Here is a 20,678-nt window from a genome sequence, read left to right as displayed (position 1 = left end):
TAATATGAGAAGGGAAGGTGCAGATTGGAAACTAGTGCTTTCCAACTGCCCTAACAATTGTGGCAATAATATGAGAAGGGATGGTGCAGATTGAAAACTAGTCCTTTCCAACTGCCCTAACAATATGGCCTGGAACTTGTTTCTTCAGACCACTTGCCTAATTTGCCTGCTCTGCCGTATGATTGGGAACTGCAATTACGTTTTCTGGGAATTTCCGACCTTGTACTCGATTATTCAAATAAATTGAAGTGGAAGGTCGGAACTTTTTGGAGGGAGCAATTGCATATTTTTATTCATGCGGCCTAATATAAACATATGTAATATAATATATATAGTTATTGTATAAATAATTTGCAATAAGAACATTAACATTCATATACATATGTACGAATATCATAGTTGTATTATTAGGTCGTAAGACTGTAACAAATAAATAAATAAAATAAATAAAATATCTCAGTCGTTGTCGTCAAGTTGCACTAATGGCAGCCCTAGGAAGCGTGCAGCTTCTATTGGGTTGGTCCACAAGGACAAAGCCGTTAGGGTCGTCGGGTTTTCCGGGCATGCGAAGAGATGTTTCGAGTCATGTGGGGTCTCTCCGCATGCCGGACACTCATTTGGCACATCCTCATTCAATCTACTCAGGTAGGAGTTTAACCTGCTGCAGTAGCCAGAGCGGAGTTGGGCTATTGTCGTTCGTGTCTCCCGACGCAGATGAAGCTCCGTCTCGTCTATGTCCGGGGGCGGTATGGACTTCGGTGTAGTAAAATTTAATGTGGCGTGCTGGCCAACTAAACAGCTCTAACTAAATAAACTTCAGTAGAAACAACTTCAGTAAAAACAAGCTGTTCAATTACCAGGATGAAAATAAAATATATATTAAGATGAGCAGATGTCAATCGGCACTAGCAAAAACGGTCAATTTCATTTGATTTCTAAGAAAATATAAGAGTTTGTTTGTTTATCAACGATAACCCGAAAACTTGTAATAGGATTTCCTGAATTTACCCAACTCAAAATAAATCTATTTTTATTACGACGCGCACATGCGTTCTACTTAAAAAACTTAATACAACTAGAAATGTCACTATTTTGTTGGGTGGAATCGGCGTTCGCTCGTTCAACAAAAGGGGTTTATAGCGTCATCTAGCCTTGAGTACTGGAGCTTTTGTTTAATCGATTATATTTGTCAGTAGGCAGAGGGTTAGGCACGGTGCACATTAGAGCAAAGCGATGAAAACTGGGCCGTGCGATACTGCTGCGACATACACCCCTATTGCGAGTGTCGACTAGTAGTATATAAACGACAATTTGTGGATTATCCATGGTATTTTGAATGTCGTTTTCACGTTCAACAAACAGTTGTAGAAGGATGAGCGCCTGGAAACTATTCACATTCGCTCATTGAGCGCAAAATCAAAATTTACAATACCATGGAAAGTCGATAATCAAATAATAATCGTTTATCTACTACCAGTCGACACTCGCAATAGGGGGGATAATATCGCTTGCGTATCGGCCGAGCGACACGGTTTGCTATCACACCGCATATGGTATCGCGTGTCGTATGGCTCTAATGTGCACTGCGCGTATGTCGATGTCGCTTTCATATCGTATCGCGCATCGTAACGCGTATCGTATTGCATATCGTATCGCTCTAATGTGCACCGAGCCTTAAGGAGCTCGCTGGTATGCATAAGTCAAAAAATAATATTTTTGAGTTGTCTCTCTTTAGATCTAGGTGCGCAATGTCTTCTTTTTCAAAATTTTCTGAATCATTCAGAACACTAAAGCATGTAGCTGTAACGCAACTTTGGCAAACATTTGCTAAGCTTATAAACTCTTTTATATAGAATTTTTCACTGTTATGAGAAAAGGTCATTCGATACTAATTTTTTTTTAGTTAGATTAAAATATATTGATTATTAAAATTTAAATTATTATTCATTAATAGGGGAAGGATTTTATAGAAGTTGCCTTTTTCTGTTAAAAATTGCCACGATTCCAATTATTCACATTTCGACGGCTGAGTGGAAGATCGACCTATCTCGGCAGCCGGTTCGAAAAAGCCCTATCTGAGAAAAATTTTCAAGAACGCCGTATCTCAGAATTTGATTGTCCTATATCAGAATTCGGTTCAAAAACGCCCTATCTCAGCTGCCGCTCTCAGCAAAACGCTCTATATCAACATATTTTCAACATATTTTCAGTTGAGATAGGGCGTTTTTGAAGCAAATTCCGAGATAGGGCGTTCTTCAGCCAAATTCTTAAGTAGGGTGTTTACGAACCAACTGCCGAGATAGGTCGATCTTCTACTTAGCCGCCGATTTAATGTTGCCTTTTTCATGATATTGCCCTTTTTTGCCTTTTTTACCTTTAGTTAAGTGACTATAGCCTATTTATAATTTTTCAAAAATTGTGACGTGAATTAAAAAATAAATAATATAAAAAAAACTTTTTAATATACAACGCTTTTATAAATGGACTAAAAAGTAGAAAATAATATTTCTCAGTCCCATAGAATTTGTTTTGATAACTTTTGATTTTGAAATTTTAGCAAAAGTCATTATAAACAATCTATGAAATTGAAAATGAAAAACGTGGAGCGCATGCAATACAAAGCATTCGATTTAATTGACAATAGTCAAACTACATAACGTAGACCTAAAATTTCTACAGCGAAAGTAGAACTTTGAAATCGATTTTAAGCGGTCGTTATTCATATACCCACATACATACATACATATATTACTTTTCATATTAATTCAAGTGTATTACATGCGCCCCACGCTTTTCATTTTCAATTTCATAGATTGTTTATAATGACTTTTGCTAAAATTTCAAAATCCAAAGTTATCAAAACAAATTCTATGGGACTGAGAAATATTATTTTCTACTTTTTAGTCCATTTATAAAAGCGTTGTATATTAAAAAGTTTTTTTTATATTATTTATTTTCTACTTTTTAGTCCTGTCTGAATAAAATCTTGCAATAGGTATTAAAATAATTCAACGATATTAATAGAAAGGTGCATTTACATATGTATGTACATACAAACGAGCACCAATTAATTTTATTTAAAGAAATGGCGTGTCGTCTATTTCCGCTGTAGCAAACGTAGTACATAGGGCGACATCTAGATGTCATCTACCTCGCCCTATTCACTACAGATGTCGGCCTATGCACTATGCTTTTTTATAGGAACTTTTCAAAGCAAAGGTTTTATGGTGTCGGACACACAACATTGAAAGTTTCTGGACACACAACATTGCAAGTTGATAAAAGCGTTGTAATAATTAGTATATAAAACTGGTGTTGGAGACTATAAAAGACGTTGATAAAGCACGTTGATAATTTGGGGACCACTTTCGAGATTCACCTTGTGATTCAATGTTACTACAGTTATATAGAAAGGTTTTGTGAGTTAAAACGCAAACGACGAATCAATCCAATATTCAAAGTACAAATTTTTGGTATTATGAAACTAGTTACATTAAAATAAACACTTCTAAAATAAATGTGCCTTTTTGTCTATTTTTGTTTTTAGCGACTTTTGTCTTCCTTTTTTTTGTTTTTTTGTGATTTTCAGTGATTTTTCCTGTTTATTTGTTATGTTACTTTATAGTTGTTTTTATCAATATAAAAACTATACATACATAGTGCTTAGAGATCGCACGAGATGGTTAATTATGTATCTGGTTATCAATCAGACTTTAAATACCTTTGCATGAGTTTTAATTTGATCCAACTTTTGTCGTAAATCCGTAATTACGGCATTCTGGCTGTTATCAGTTTCTAAAGAGTACCTCCGTTCAGAGTTATTTTCATTTCGATGGCCTTCTTGGTCTAACGGAGCCGATGGTGAAGAAACATTTGTACCTTCGTCGTCAATAGACTGCTTACTGTTGTTCAAAAGAGAGCCGCGTTTTTCACTCTCGATATCACTTACATCACTTAATTCCTCATGACTGATGTTTGTCCCGCTGTTACGGAAATTTGAATTAGGGCTATTGCTTCCACTGCTGTTAGAAGATGAACTTGAATGTCTCGAACTACGTTGAGACTTTGGAGCCCGAGGTGACGGAGTACGACTTCGACTTCCTATTGTAATAAATATTGTAAAACAAATTCATAAATAAATATATTGCAAAATGCAGTTCTACAAAAAAAATTTAAAAGCATAGCTGAAATACATATATTTTGTGAAGAAATTAGTCTTATGGCGTATTCATTTCTACAAAAAATGTTGCCGTTTCCTTGCCCGCTCCTTAGCGTTTGTTCAAAGAGGGCAACATTTTTTGGTTGAAACGAAAACGCCATTAACTGTTTAACAGTACAGCTTTGATGCATCGAAATGCTACAACGAGTTCAAATTTTAAAGTTTTTAACAAAAAATTATTTACCACTCATTTATTTATTTATTTATTACTTGCAATCAATTTCAAACCCGGTTTAAAATAAGATTTCCAGGTAAACAAAAAGATCAGAATAATAGCTATTATATACTATACATAGTATAATAATAATAATAGATTGACCCTTACACAGATGTATGTTAGTGTTTGACCGAGCTTCTCCTCCGATTTGTAGCGTGCGTGTGAGAAGCGGTTTTTCATGGCAGAAATACACTTGGAGGTTTTGATATTGCCTGCCGAGGGGCGACCGCTATTAGAAAAAACTTTTTCGTTTATTTTATTTTTTGATGTTGGTCGGAAACAGGGCTTGAACAGAGGCCCTGCGGAATGGTAGCGCGCACTGCTAACCATAGCGGTTGCTAATTGTTAGTTTTTAAAAAAATTTTAAATCTTCTTTGTACATTTGCAATCATATTTGTTGCGTTTACCGTTATGTACAAACATTAGTTGATTTACTGAAATATAATAACTGTTAAAAACGAGCCATTCTCTTGGGGTGTTCGAACCAGTCATATGATATTAAGTAATCATTCGCAATTTCCTTGTACGTGAAATAAAGTTTTACGACCGGTTGGGGTAAGGTTTAACCCCTTACTGCCAAACCAGAATGGTGATGCTGTGGTATGTAGCAAGAGCTGTCAAAAGTTAAAATATTCTAAATGCTCTAAACTGCCCACAATATGTAGCTGTGGTTATGGTGTATTATTTCTGATGTAGCTGATGTAGCTAGCGAAATAGCTTGTGGCTGTGGTACTACATTCTGTTTAGCCAGTTAACCCCCCTTCGCCGATACTGAATTCTATAAACTGTCAGTTTTCACAAAATTTATTTTAAATTGCCATGAAAATTGTGTTGCTAGCTTCATGTTGCCAACATATTGCTAGCTTTTTCACAGCGTGAACAGAATATGTACTACTTTAGGCTAGTATTCTGTTCACAGCCGTGAAATTTTTTCAGCAACACATATCGTCCCGTTTCTGCCTTAACCACGTATCTACAATTATTACCACTTATAACAGCAACTTAAGCGTCACACTATTTGAAAATAAAACAAAGACCTTCCCCGCAAACCTATTCTGAGCGTTCAGAATATATGAGTCCGAAAGGAGTCCTAGGCAGGTAAGAAATATGAGTTTGAAAAACAAAAAATTTTTTACTCTTATATGAATCTTTTAGGGCTCATATATGATCCAAGTTATGAGCTAGCACCTTGTGGCAATATAAAAACAATAAAGATTCGAAATTTATATCTATACTTGTTTATACAGAAATTGAAAATAATTAGAAAACAAAAAATTAACAAAATTTAGCTGCAGCTGCTATGAAATTCATGTTGAAATGTGTATATGCACGTAAGTATGTATGTATGTTATTTGAAATAAATTTTTGCTGAATTCCTTTGCAAATATAGTGCGTTAAATAAGACCCAAAGAACAACCTAAAATAAGAGTCCGAATGTAGTAATTTATGAGGCCGATAAGAGCCTCAAAAAGAGTCGGAAATGATTCAGGCCAAAAATTGTTTTAAAAGAGTCCAAAATGAGCCATATATGAGGTCAATAAGAGTCCAATATGACTCATATCGAGACTCATTTGATGTATGAATTTAAGCTTATATAAGTCGACCTTCGGAGGAAGGGAAACACCCTCATATCGAACTCTTAAATGAGCTCATTATGAGTGTAAAGGCTCCAAAATAGGACTCCTTAAAGACTCATTTATGACTCCAAATGTTTGCTGGGTTATGTGGGTGCTCCCTAGTGTTAGTAGAACCAGAAATATTAAATAAAACATGCGTTTATTGTATCCTAGGGCAAGAAAATTAGCTTTGTTTCTTTCACTCTCTAGAATAACTCTATTGCAGATACGAGGTCAACGCAGAGACGGGACGATATTTTTTTCATATGAAATTTTGACACATCAAATAGTAAAGTATAAACATAATCAAAAGAAAAAACAATTTCAAATCAAACTTATTTGTGTAAATCAGGGGCGTCTGTTGTAGAAGATTTTGGAGGGAGTTTTAATATATCTTATTTTATTACATTTCTTACAGCCGCACTCAGAAACAGGCTGACTTCCAAAACGTCAATTGCTTTGCATACGTACAAAGTATAATGTCCCATAACTCCGAGCTACAAACTGTTGATAATGTATACTTTTCCAAAACGCATTCGAAAAGTTATCGAAACGCATCGCTAGAGCAATCAGCGCATCAGTAACAAAGTTGATGCTTCGTTTGCTTTTGGTTACCATTGGTGTTTTAAAAATGTAAAATTCAGAAAAATTGTTCATTGCTAAATTGAATATTTAAAATATGCAATGTATAAGGTTGCAATGTGTCGCAACTCTGCATATACAAACAGTTTGAATACCGCAGTATAACAGTCTCCAAACATTGTATTGGGACGTTTTGGAAGTCAGCCACATTCATTAAATTAGCTCGAATGGGCACTTAACTAATGATCGTTAAATATGTTAAGTAATGTTTCCTCTCAGAGTTAAAAGATAAGGGCTCAGGAAGTTTAAGTATGGCCCAAGTTGCGGCCCTTCTTTTTGTGGCATCACTCACTTTTTTCGTTGAGTTTGGAATCAAATATAAAAATAAGTATTTATATCATTTTGCGCACACTACGTAAACAGTCACATTGGCCTAGGGAGTAGAGCGCTGGCGTACCATTCGAGAGATCCAAGTTGGAGCCCTACTACAGAAAACTTTCTTTTTCCTTTTTTTGTTTATTATTTTATTGTTTTGTTAAATTTTTAGAAATTTTTATTTAATTTAGTTTTTTAATTTTTTTTTTTGGAAATTTTATTGTTTTTAAAAGAAAACTAATTTTTTTATTTAATTTAATTTTTAGAAACTGCAAACAGACAAACAAAACAACTAACAGGCCAATTCTGGTATCTGCCTTTCATCTCACCACAGTCTTTCGAAAGACAAAAGTCTATATTGCGACAAGAATCTTTAAAGCTCTTTTCTGTATTTCGAATGACTAATTGAAAGATCAACTAAAAACTAAAAATCTATTTAAGAAAAGCAAAAAATCAATTAAACAAGTTCCTAAATATTGAATGAAATAAAAAAATATTTATTTTTTAAACAATAAAACTTGAAAATTAAATGAAAAAAAATTAATTTAGAAAAGAAAAAAGTATTCCGTTATCGAGGATTGAACTCGGATCTCTCGAATGGCACGCCAGTGCTCTGCTTACTGCGCGATTGCGACGGTTACAGCAACGTTAGCGAAATTGAAATTGAAAACAAACCAAACAACAAATTTTATAATCTTTCGTTAAAAAGTTAAGTAATGGTTTTTCTTTACTTAACTTTAATGTTCATTAAATGCTGTTAATGAATTATTAACTGACCCTGAGGGAATTTTTTAAAAACGTTACTGAGGAAAACGTTATGTAATCATTAAATGACTCTGAGTGCGGCTGTTAGGTTTTCTACATTGTGTAAAGTTCAGAGAATGAAGTAAAATTTTCTTTTTGCACAATTACGATGTTTGATTTCTCTGTTAAAAAATGGAACTAAACAAGTCTCCAGGTTGCTCGCGCATTTCATTTACTTCAAGAAGAAGATTATTTGCAACATCAATGCAGTTCTACACAGAGCAAAGACTACCTAATATAATAGCTAGCTAATGGTTTTATTGAATAAGACAATTAATATGGCAACAATAAGGAATCTGTTGTTAGCTTCACCTCCGATTCGTGGCGTGCGCCTTGATGCTGTCACACAAAGGGGAGGGACCGACAGTTTTAAGTTTTGAATGGCAGAAATACTTTTTTGTTTATTTTATTTTTTGATGTTGGTCGGAAACTGGACTTGAACACATGCCCTGCGGAACGGTTTTTGAAAATTTTTAGATCTTTTTCCTTTGCAATCATATTTGTGGCATATACCCTTAAGTACAAACATTAGTTCAATTACTAAAATATTTATCAAACTCTTGGAGTGTTCGAACCAGTCAAATGATATCAAGCAGGGCCGCAAAGCAACAAAAATTAAGTACAGTTTAATGTTTTGTTTTTTATTCACTTTATTTCAAGGATTGGAAAATTACAATGGGCATACAAGTGTTGCTTGATATTCTCAAAGAATGGAGTTCTGCGCTTGTCGTTTTAATTTTTTTAAATATTCGTTATTCTCCATTTGAGCTAAATTATTAACCGACTTCCAAAAAAGGAGGAGGTTATCAGTTCGTCGGAATCTTTTTTTTTTTTTTTTTTTTATGTATGTTACCGCATAACTTTGCACCACGTCAACCGATTTCAATAATTCTTTTTGCAACGGAAAGGTAGTGTCTCAGGGGTGGTCCCATACTAATTTGGTTTAGATCCGATCATTGGATCATGAAATATATATATATATATATATTTTTTTTAAGTCGGTTTTTTTTTTTTGCTAAAAATTACTTGTTTTAATCTCTTCAATAATACCATTGCCTTCCCGTAGAGACGAACCATTGATTTTAAATTTTTGTATACAAGCAGAAATGCAATTGAAGTTACGGATTTATGAAAACCAAATTTTTTATGTTATTATTTGTAAACCTTTCTTTAGTTCAACGGTTAAAAAAAGAGCCCAAGAAATGGTCAAGAAAAATTTACTGCGCCGTATTTTCTTAAGCAATACGAAGATCTTAAGAAATTTGCACCGCTTTCTACTATGGTTTGCTAAAGTTTGTTTGTGGAGAGTACAAGGCACCCTTGTTTTCAACAGAAATATATGACCGTTCCATTATTTCGTAAGGAAAAGTGAGACGGCAGGCTGTAAAATATCATAGGTATGTCAAAACTCCTTGGACATTACTATTCACACACATGAAATAATAGCAATTTATATCTTGACCATTTACTTAAAAGGTCCGTACTTTGCTTTATACATTGAAATAAGAAAAATAAGCCTGATCGTTAAAATTAAGCTTGGAGACCCTGAATAAGCAAAATAAGCAATTCCAAGCAAAAGCTTAAACCTTTCGGCTCTGATAAGTAATCATCCGCAATTTTCTTGTACGTGAAATAAAGTTTTACTGTCGGTTTGGGTAAGGTTTAACCCGTAACCTCCCTTTGTGTTCGCCGCTACTGAATTCTATAAGCTGTCAGTTTTCGCAAAATTTAAAATGTACATGTGTATTTCAAATTGCTATGGAAATTGTGCTGCTAGCAGCTAGCTTCATGTTGCAAGCTTTTTCACAGCGTGAATAGAATACTACTTTGCTGAGGAAATGGTGGGGAATTTCACACTATTTCTCAGAAAGAATTTTCATATGCAATTTGACAGCTTTTTCACGTGAAACAGGAACAAAATACTATGCTTTTGCTGAGGAAATGTTGTGGAATTTCACACTTATTTCACAGAAAGAAATTTTATATGCAATTTCACAGCGTTTTCACGTGAAACAGGAACAGAATACTACATTTTATAAAAAAATGTTAAGGCAAATTTTCAAATAAGATTGTGTCAAATCTTTTTCTTGCTCTTATTACTACACCTGGTATAATTTCACCATGCGCTAAACGTACATTATCTCCCTTTGATTCCTGAATCCAAACACATTGCGCAGATAGATTACTGCCAAAATAGAAGTACTAAAAATATATGAATAACTCAAACTTTCACGACTGAAAGTTAAAATTTCGAAATTTATCTTAAAATCAGATTTCTTATAACTTTTGTTTTGTACCATTTAAAACTCATATAAGTTAAATTTCTTTAAAATTTACAAGACTGATTTTCGTAGTTTATTAATGGTCAATGGAGAGAACAATTCGTCAGGATTGTAACAGTGTAATTTTAAAGTTTTTCGGGCAAGTACTGAATATTTTATTATACATATGTACATATATTGAAGCAAAGCATATTTTAAGGTCACGTTCATCACAAAATACACAATATTATTTTTTGAAGGAAAATGCTTCTTGCACAGTGTAAAAAAGCTGATGAAAGTAACGCTATGACATAGGCAATATGTGCGAATTGCTTTTAAGTCACATGTGTCACATCTGTCAAAATTCAAAGTTAGACAAGTTTTAACAAACTCGGCCAAGGACTGCTACGATTACTTATCTGCTAATCTGAAATGTATCATATATCTGTTTGTGAGCATCATAAAGAGATATTGCTCGAGCGATAAGAAAACTTAGCTATGCTGCCAGAGATACAAAAAAGCCATTAATTCACTCGTTAGCGTAAAAACAGTATTTTATACAGTTTGACTCCTAACAGCCTCACGAAAAGTGTAGTACTATTTAAAAATAAGGTACTTTAAAATTACGTCTACTCAGACAGGGGAGATGAAGAGTACGAGCAAGGATAATCCGTCTTTAGATGCCAGAATCTTTATTAATTCATGCTCAACTTGTCACACCCAAAGTCAATTTGGAACATACATATAATCTATAATTTCAAATAGAGGTAAGCAATTTCGGCGTAAATGTTGAAAATGTTTAATTAACTATACAATAAATTGTTTAAAACCATAAGCAGAAGACATAATTAGCGGTAAAACTCTGATAAAATGAGTAGCTAATTTAGTTTGCGTACTCGTCACACCCGTCACATTGACATATACAGTCAGTCAATAAAGTTTAGGTACAGCGAGTTTTTTGCAATACGGACAACTATTTCTTAAATATTTTATTTTTCGCTAATTTTTTATAAAAATATGGTTCATTTGACAGAACCTTAAAAATCAGAGTTCCAAATCTTGTGAAAATTTTAAGAAAATTCTGCAAATTTTCATTAAAATGTTGCACCCTTTAATTAGACTGTTTAAAAAAATCAGTATGCAGTGTTTTAGCCCATTCAATTTTAATACAATAAAGTGCAGGTCTGCGGTAGCTAGGACTTACCAATAATTTTTGGCAATTTTTTTTGTTGAAAGTATCGCTCATTTTCGTTTGTCGCAAACGTCAAACTGTGAGGTTGAACTTATATTGCGCTCTGCTTTGCCTTTCTATTTGCAAAGTTTTTTGTGCTAATTTTGAGTTATAGTTGAGATAAAAAGTGCCAATGAGCATCTTGGTGTGCAAAGAAATAAAGCTAAGTGAATGTTATTGTGTTTTATATTAAATTTAATTAGATGTCACTAGCATACATCTAATTTTGCCGAGTCATTTTTGTTGTAATTTCTTTGTAACTGCAATCGTTTTTGTTTTTGCTAGGGCTGTGCGATTAATTGATTACTCAAAATTTTAATTATTTATAAGTAATTAATTAATTATAAGTAATTAATTAATCATAATATCTCAATTATTCGATTAATTGGAAATTATGATTACTCAAAACTTTAGTTACTCGAGTAATCAAGATTTTTGATTACCCAAAAAAAAAATATTTGAGTAATTTGCTTTATGATTAATCAACATTTCGAGTAAAATGAGTAATCAACATTTCAACTCTTTACATATGTATAAAGTAGTTAAAAGTTCCTTGATACTTTGAAAACAACGTTTCTGTTTTCAAAAATTACAACGAAAATTTTTTTTCATATACAGAATGTAAAAAAGAAAATAAACATTTTCCAAAGCAAACTCTTTTAACGAGCAAAATTATTTTTTTTGAGTAATCAAATTTCAAGTAACTCGATTAATCATCGTTTTGAGTAATCAAAATCTTGATTACTCGAGTAATTGATTAACCGAATAATTGATAAACCAACTTGCTCGAGTAATCGAATAATCGCACAGCCCTAGTTTTTGCACATTTGTTTTGCTCTTTTTGTTTACCTGCTTTAGTAATTCTTGTCACAGCTGTTTGCGTTGCGTTTATTAAGTGTCATAACCAGGGTTAGAATTTTAAGGCATTTGCCTATTTTGTCTGCTTGGTCGTATCTGTAAACAAATTAAAGAATCACACGTTTTATGTATTCCTTAATTAAACATTAAAATTTTAATTTTGCCTTTTTTGAACGCTTTTTTCTGCCTTTTCTGCATGTTTTGCCTTTTTAATAATTATCACTTTATACTTTTATGTTGTACAACACTGGAATTCGTTCCTTCAGGACATGGTGAATTCATAAAAGGCGGCGTTACCGGCGAAATTAGATTTTCGTACTGTGTCATTATGTGTTCATTTACGTTTGTATTGTTCTTATTGCCATTGTGGGTATAATTTGTTAGTGTAGTTTTTTGCTTTTGTGCTGCCACTACCACCTTATATGAATACGCCTTTAGTGGTGAGTTTCTTGTCAATTAGGTTCAAAATTTTGAAATTCGTGCCCGTATTTTGTTTGAAATCAAATATTTGCGAATATTTAATATGCCTAACGCCGCTTGTTATAATTCCGTGAAAATCCACGGCTATATAGAAGAATTGGGGGAAAACATACTTTTGACTGATGTGGAATAAAAGTAAATCACGACAAAATAACACCATAACCTATTCAATCTTATCTTAATGCTTCATATATTCATACATAGTACTATATATTCGTCGTTCCCACGACAGTCGGGTCTACGTAACCGGAACGACCCAGATTTATATCTGGCCAAGGACTGTCACTCCAGCAACACTCCCCAAAAAGTCTTTGGGGAGTTTGTATGCTGTTACAACAACAACAACCATAACCTATTACTTAATTGTTAAATAACGCCGAATCGAACGAGCTTTGGAATGGAGTTTAGTATCTGTAGATGTGGAGATGGGCATTAGTTCCTTCAAATCATACCTCGCTATAATCGCATAAGGCTATTGCCTGAAAATTTTAAAATGCACTTAGTGGCATTGTGCTACTATGATAGCACAGCCGAGTAATCATAGTCAATTTATGTACAGTGGTCGAAAAAAATATAACCAAATATTTTTCTTTATCCCAATCACGAAAAATAATTTGTTACAAATTTTCAATAGAAGATCGCTGACTACAAAAAACGACGACTCCAATTTATTTTTGTACCAATAGTCCAATATAAAAAAGTACAAATTTGTACAAATGAACAAATCGAGTGACAGTGCTTTAAATCGTTGTGCAATATTAAAAAAACCAACAAATTTTCGTAAAAATTTAGAGCTTTATTAATTAGATATTCTAGAAAGATTCTGAGTATGAGAGCACAATCTACAAAAACACAAACAAAGAGAAAATAATGAAGTTTACAAAATGTGATATAAATGCAAACTAAAGGTTGAGGATGGGACGTTACTCTTTTTTCCGTTGAAAAAATGATTTTTTAAAGCGATATTGTTGTATTTTAGTAAAAAATTTAGTGCTTAAAGAGGGGCAAATCAGATTTCTCAAATAAATATGAAAAGAAAGATGAAATAAGAAGATGTTGTGCTATGCCTTTTTTGACGCAAAAATGAGAGAATTCGAGTTGCATGCATTTTTTGCGATTTTGACTATTTCTCGGATTCGCCCATATGTAATACTTTTATATTGGCAGTAAGCTATTTCAATGTGTAAAAATTTCGAAATCAAAACGAGACAGTCTAGTACCGTTTTTGTGTATCTATTATGTACGTGAGTACTGTTTTTGTGCATGTATTGTGTACGTGTGTATTTATAAATGAACGTGTACGTGTTTATTTATATATCTTTACTGTAATGTTTTCGGACGGTACTAGCTGTTACTGCCAATATAGGAGTATTACATATATGATTTTTTATATAAAAAATAACCAAAATTAAATAACAACAAAAATAGTATGTTAAAACTTGGCAAGTGGTTCGGCTATTATTTTTTTACTACTATATGTATTTTTTTATATATTCAATTGCACATGCCAATTGCATGCCAATCTATGTATATAACAAAATTAAAAAATAAATGGATTTTTTTGCCTTTTTTGAAAGCTCTCAAGTTTTTAGTGCCTTAAAATCCTAACCTTGGTCATAACACAGTGATACTCGAACTGTTCGCTACATATATTTTAAAGCTAAATACATCAGCTCCTAAACTGTTATTTTGTTTGCCTTTTTATTAACATAACGTCACTAGACACGAATAAAGGCGGTAGCTCAAAAGTTGACCGCGAAAAAAGACGCATAAAAAAATCAGCGAAGAAAGGCGTCTAAACCTAGTCGACGGCGAAGAAAGACGCGTTAACCAATTTTGACAGTGAAGAAAGACGCGTAAAGTTATTTTCACGGTCAACTATGTTTGCGGGTGTAATTGTTTGTACATTCCCAAAAAAGTTTTGGGGAATAATGCTTGAAGTGGCATTCCTGGGCTATGTATAAATCTATGTTTACGCGGTTTTCTTCGCCGTCAACTAGGTTTACGCGTTTTTTTCTCCGAAGTTTTTTTTTGTTTTTGTCAGTGCGTCCTTTTTCACCGTCAAAACAATGGCGCGCCTTTATTCGTGTCTAGTGACGATAAGTGTTCATTAAATTTTCCAATATGAAGTGTGATCTTGATAACTGTCCTGTTAAAAGCGATTCTGAACGCTACTTATCGTTCGTGCTGGCTTTGTAATGGTATTTGCCATCTGAGATGTGCTGGTCTTGCTGAAAGTGCAGGTCAACCGAAGCTGATCTATTTAAGTTATTTAAGCAAATCAGAAATGGTTTTACAGAAATAGGAAGAGAATTGTCAGTACTGACCGAGAAATTTAAGCATTATGAAAATGTGTTTAAATCTTTTATACGATGTTTCCACGATTCGTAATTCGCTCTCTAAGTAATTCGCTAAGTAATTCGTGAATTACCCTGTTTCCACGCCACACATTCGTAATTCGTTTGGCAGCTCTACTTCTTGTTTTTGTTCTTCGCTATTTATTTTTTTTGTGAACTGCAAATATCGAAGATGGAGCAAACATTTAAGTCATTATAAAATATTTTAATTTATATAGAGAATATTTATTAATAAATTTTCCAGGAGCTAGAAAAGGTGCCAGCAAATGGAACACGGCCGTGAAAACTTCCGATATATTTCCGATAAATTTTAGAGAAGGCACCGGTTCGTTCGTCATTCGCATGGCAATTCGATCTGAATTACCTACAAATGAGGTAATTCGCTCTCAAAGTTTTGTATGGCGAATTACATAATTCGAAGGGTAATTGGATGGCGAATGACGAATGGGAGAGCGAATGACGAATGGGAGAGCGAATGACGAATGGGAGAGCGATTTACGAACGAGAGAGTGAATTACGAATCGTGGAAACGTCGTATTAAATGCTTAGATACCTTCAAAATGTGTTAAGGATAACTGTGCGCCTAAACGTAAGCGTGTTCATAGTCCATCTAATGAAATTATTATCGTCCCACGTCAGAACAATCTTCCGACTGACTTAATTAATCTTTCTTCTCCATGTCCTCCAACATCAGAATCCTCATCCTCAAAAGAGCGTGTAACGAAATCTGCTTATAATAGTAACGAGTCTGAAGTATCTTCGCCTCCCCCCATTGAAGTGGTGGCATAGTCTTCTAAGCCTCCACCGCCTTCCCTACCCTCAATTACTAACGCAGTAACTCAACCCCTTCCTCCGGTACTCGAGTCTGATACAAGGAAACTGGTTGTGGTTCTACCAAAGAAATCGATCTTTGTATCTAGATGTTCGAGAGACACTTCCGAAGACGATATAAAGTTTTACATCTCGTTCAAAATTAAAACTTTGGACGTAAGCATCAGAAAATTTAATTTTAAATACGAAAGAAATATTGCTTAATTTAAAAATGACGAAAATTTTGATGCGCTGCTTAGTAGTTCTTTTTGGCCCCGGAGCTTTCGTTTGTGAATTCGAATATAGGCCCAAAAAAGATAATAACTTCGCTGATATTCCCCGTAATAACACTGAATCAAAAAATTAATTATTAAGTCTGCTTTAAGTAAGCTTATTACCAAAATGTAAGAGGTTTCAATGCTAAATTAAAGAACTTATATCTTAAAGGCCTTTAATGTTATTATAATATACCTTCTTTCACTGAAACTTGGCTCAAACCTCACATTTACCTTCAGAGATTCCTCCAAATAATTATCATATCTATAGAAAAGAATCGGCGGTGGCGTACTCTTCGCTGTAGACTTTTCAATACCATCTGAAGAAGTTAGTCTTCCACACATTTAATCTGCAGAATTCAAATGCATTCATGTACAGGTTGGAAAAGGGTTTATTTACTTAGTTCTATGCTATATTCCGCCCCGATCTGACATATCGGCGTATTCACAACACGCCTCTTTACTTAAATCAGTTAATTTATTCACTAAACCCTCTGATTCAATGATTGTGTTGGGTGATTTTAATTTACCAAATATATCATGGAACCTCATTGACAATGATGTCGTACCTTTCGCGTCTAGCGCGTGCAACAACGGATCAACCGCAGTTAATTCCCGAGTTGATCCGGATCAACACTGCCGTCTGTTTAAGCTTTAAGACAACAAGTACGGATCTGATCAGGACCATAACTAAAGGACTGCTTTAAGGATTTCAGATAAACTACTAAATCATCCAGAGATATTACTGGGATATGTATTGAGGTAATTGGACATAGTTTAAAAGGATAGTCAATGTTAGCATGGGAATTAATGGAGTAATTGGATTTAAAAAAAACTGTGCGAACATGTTAGAAACTATTTTATTATCACTAGAGACGGCATTTTGGTACCTCATGGCGGATGGGAATCCACGTACGGGGTTATATATTATGCGCCGTTTGACTTTACGCAATTAACTTCGTAATATTTTCTATTTATTTCTATTTAATTCAAAATTGATTATCTCTATGAGCCGTTAAAAACGGATCAACCGCTGTTAATTCCCGAGTTGATCCGGATCAACACTGCCGTCTGTTTAAGCTTTAAGACAACAAGTACGGATCTGATCAGGACCATAACTAAAGGACTGCTTTAAGGATTTCAGATAAACTACTAAATCATCCAGAGATATTACTGGGATATGTATTGAGGTAATTGGACATAGTTTAAAAGGATAGTCAATGTTAGCATGGGAATTAATGGAGTAATTGGATTTAAAAAAAAACTGTGCGAACATGTTAGAAACTATTTTATTATCACTAGAGACGGCATTTTGGTACCTCATGGCGGATGGGAATCCACGTACGGGGTTATATATTATGCGCCGTTTGACTTTACGCAAATAAGCTTCGTAATATTTTCTATTTATTTCTATTTAATTCAAAATTGATTATCTCTATGAGCCGTTAACAGCCTTTATTTAATTTATCTCTTAAAGAGGGTGTTTTTTAACTGTACACGGTGAGCTTGGATAAGGTTTGACCCAAAAGTCCGCGCCCATCCAACATTTCTCAAAATTCTCATTCTGTCATCATAACCAAATGATTTGAGCTAAAAATGAAGATCTTAAAAGATCAGTTAAAAATCATCCTACAATAAAAAATTTCCTCATCATATCGGTCTCCTTGCCGCTGCGGATGGGGCTTAAGTGATGCTATGTCAGTCATACTGGTGTGCCGGGCACAGCACCATGAACCAAGGAACTGGGGTATAGAACTGGAGTCTGCGGCTGCTCACCCGTAGTTCGCGTGACGGCCGTGGGCTGCAGCTCCAATGCGCAGGCGCCCGCACCGACGTTCCCCAACCCAACCGATTCCTTTAACCGCCTCCCCCCCCTTACCTATCACCCCTCCTCTGGAAAGCACTTTAAGTCAGTGGTGTTGAGGTACCCGTGCCGATGGATGAATGGCCAGTAGTGCTTAAAGAACTGGTCGCTAACGGTCCCCTCCGATGCCCGGCAAGGTCCAGGCCGATGAAGGTGGTCCAGGCAAATCTTGGGCACTCTAAAGCTGCCTCGGACAAGCTCCTTGTTTTCCTAAAGGAGGAAGAACATCGACATCTCGTTGATACAGGAACCTTGGGTAAGGGACCTAGAGGTTAAGGGACTCACCGACGCCCGCTATAACCTTTTCTACACTAGTATATCAGGTAAACCCCGCGCGTGTGTATTGGTTAAAAAACATATTAAAGCTTTCTTATGTTCCAATTTCAGCTCACCGGATACTACAGTCGTCAACTTGGAGTTGATGAATTAACAAAGCTGTCTTATATCATCCGTATACATGGCGCACGACAGGCCGTGTCCGCCACAGGAAGTCGTCACTTTACAAAGGCTAGCAGGAGCTAGTCCTGTGTTACTCGGCTGCGATGCCAATTCACGACATACATTATGGGGCAGCTCGGAAACCAACGAAAGAGCTGTCACTATTTCAATTTATTATTAATTCTATGTTTAGGATTTGTAATATTTCATAGTACCCCTGATTTTTGCGGTTGGGAAGAGGTCCTAGACCTAACTCTGCTGACCGAGGGGAGCCTAAAGGTCAATAAGTGGAGAGTATCCGACGAACAGACCCTCTCGGACCACCGTCGAATACTCTTTGAGTTAAATATTGCGGCGGATACGCCTTCTCCCTTAAAAAACCCTCGTAAAACAGATTGGGACTTATTTCAAAAGGTTATTGAAAAAGAATTGGAGAAACTACCAGTTGAAGACATTCCTACAAGGGGCGAGCTGGACGCCAAAGCGGATAGCCTGAATAAGGCCTTCGGAAAGGTCCTTACGAAGGCTTGTCCTCTGAGGTATGGCAAGAAAGCGCGCACATCTTGGTGGAATGGGAACCTTACAGCGCTACGGAAGCAAGTAAGAAAATCCTTCCATGAATGCTACTGGATTAAAGTATGAGACCTATACAGAGAGAACCTAAAGAAATACAAAAAAGCGAAACGGGACGCCAAGGAGGCCAGGGAATCCAAGGAATCGGCGAGATTAAGCAAAATCCTTGCCAAAGGGCACTCACAGTCAACATATATAACACATGGTTCATGGACCGAGTCGGCTGGAGAGTCGCTGGATATCCTTCTGAATACACATTTTCCAGGGTGCAAAATCGATGTAGTGGAAACCGATGCCCCAGACCATATACCAATCCTCCCCGAGGACCTCTTAGAGGAGCTACTGGAAAGGGAAAAGATAAAATTTGCTATCTTCAGCTTCTCACCCTATAAATCACCGGGTATGGACCGAATACTACCAGTCATGCTTCAGAAAGCTTCTGAGATGGTCATTCCAGTCCTAGAAACAATTTTTAGAGGGTGCCTAATACTGAAACACGTTCCGTTAAGCTGGAGGAAGATTAAAGTAATTTTTATTCCTAAAGCGGGAAAACGGAGCCATGGCAATGCTAAAGATTTCCGACCAATAAGCCTAATGCCCTTTGTGCTCAAAACGTTTGAGAGGCTGTTGGATCTGTATGTTAGGGACAAGACGTAAAATTTATCATGCTCTCAACATGCGTACTTGAAAGGGAAGCCAACGGAGACTGTCCTACATGAAGTGGTACGTACAATTGAGAGTTCGCTCTACTATAAACAATTTACAATGGCGTCCTTTATAGACATCGAGGGGGCCTTTAATAATGTCAGTGTATATTCCATCCATGAGGCGCTTATCGAAACAGGGATTTATCACTGTTTCCGGTCTTGGTTAGTGTCTCTGCAAAGGAGCAGAGTAATACATGCCGAATTGGGGTACCAAGGCAGGGCCGTATATGCAGTGATAGGCGTTGTTATCACCGTTACAATGGCTCATGGTCTTAACCAAACTACCGGTAAAGCTAGACTCTCAGAGAATCAAAGTGGTGGCTTACGCCGACGATGTAGCGATACTGGTATCGGGTCAGTTTCCTTCGGTCATAGTGAAATTATGGAAAGGACTTTAACGATAGTAGATTCCTGGGCCATGAGCTGTTCTCTTAGCGTAAACCCGGAGAAAACTGACCTTATGCTTTTCACAAATAAAACAAAATTACCTAATTACCAAGGTTTCGACGAACGGAACTGGATCTGTCAAAGAAGGTGAAATACCTTGGAGTTATTTTGGATCCCAAACTTAACTGGAAACCAAACATTGAGGAGCGTGCTAGGAAGGCCACGGTGGCTCTCTATGCACCCAAGAGAATGTTGGGCAACAGATGGGGTTTGAAACCAAGAATTGTGGCCTGGATGTACACAGCTATAGTCCGACCCCTAATCTCTAATGGGGCGCTGGTCTGAGTGCCAGCCCTTACTAAGAATTACGTAGTTAAAAAGCTAGGCGGAATTCAAAGGTCATCAGCCGCTAGCGTAACAGGAGCAATGAGATCCTGTCCGAAGGGCGTTTTGAACGTCCTTCTTGACTTATTACCTATAGATATCTTCATCGAGAATTCAGCTGCTGAAAGCGCCATCAGACTGCGTGCCCTCTGAAATTAAAGCGCTGCCCACTGACTGTATCCTGTCGAAGACCGCCTACCAGACTATGCAAGCGTTTTCCACGCCGAAACGTTTGCTATT

At 35.7% G+C, this 20,678-nt stretch overlaps 1 protein-coding gene across 2 annotated transcripts in view; it reads right to left on the bottom strand.

The window, feature by feature from the left end:
• The window catches only part of LOC118734297 (zinc finger CCCH domain-containing protein 18), a 214,910-nt gene that overhangs the window by 136,343 nt on the left and 57,889 nt on the right, over window positions 1-20,678 (bottom strand). For both annotated transcript variants that reach the window (XM_036464013.1, XM_036464012.1), the window contains one exon: window positions 3,722-4,101. In XM_036464013.1, coding sequence (XP_036319906.1) covers window positions 3,722-4,101 — 380 coding nt within the window. The remainder of the gene's footprint in view (window positions 1-3,721; window positions 4,102-20,678) is intronic.

This window comes from Rhagoletis pomonella, unplaced genomic scaffold (genome assembly GCF_013731165.1).
Source record: "Rhagoletis pomonella isolate Grant_MI unplaced genomic scaffold, Rhpom_1.0 Rhpom_scaffold_00002, whole genome shotgun sequence".
NCBI lineage: Eukaryota > Metazoa > Arthropoda > Insecta > Diptera > Tephritidae > Rhagoletis > Rhagoletis pomonella.
This window is presented reverse-complemented; position numbering and strand designations above follow the sequence as displayed.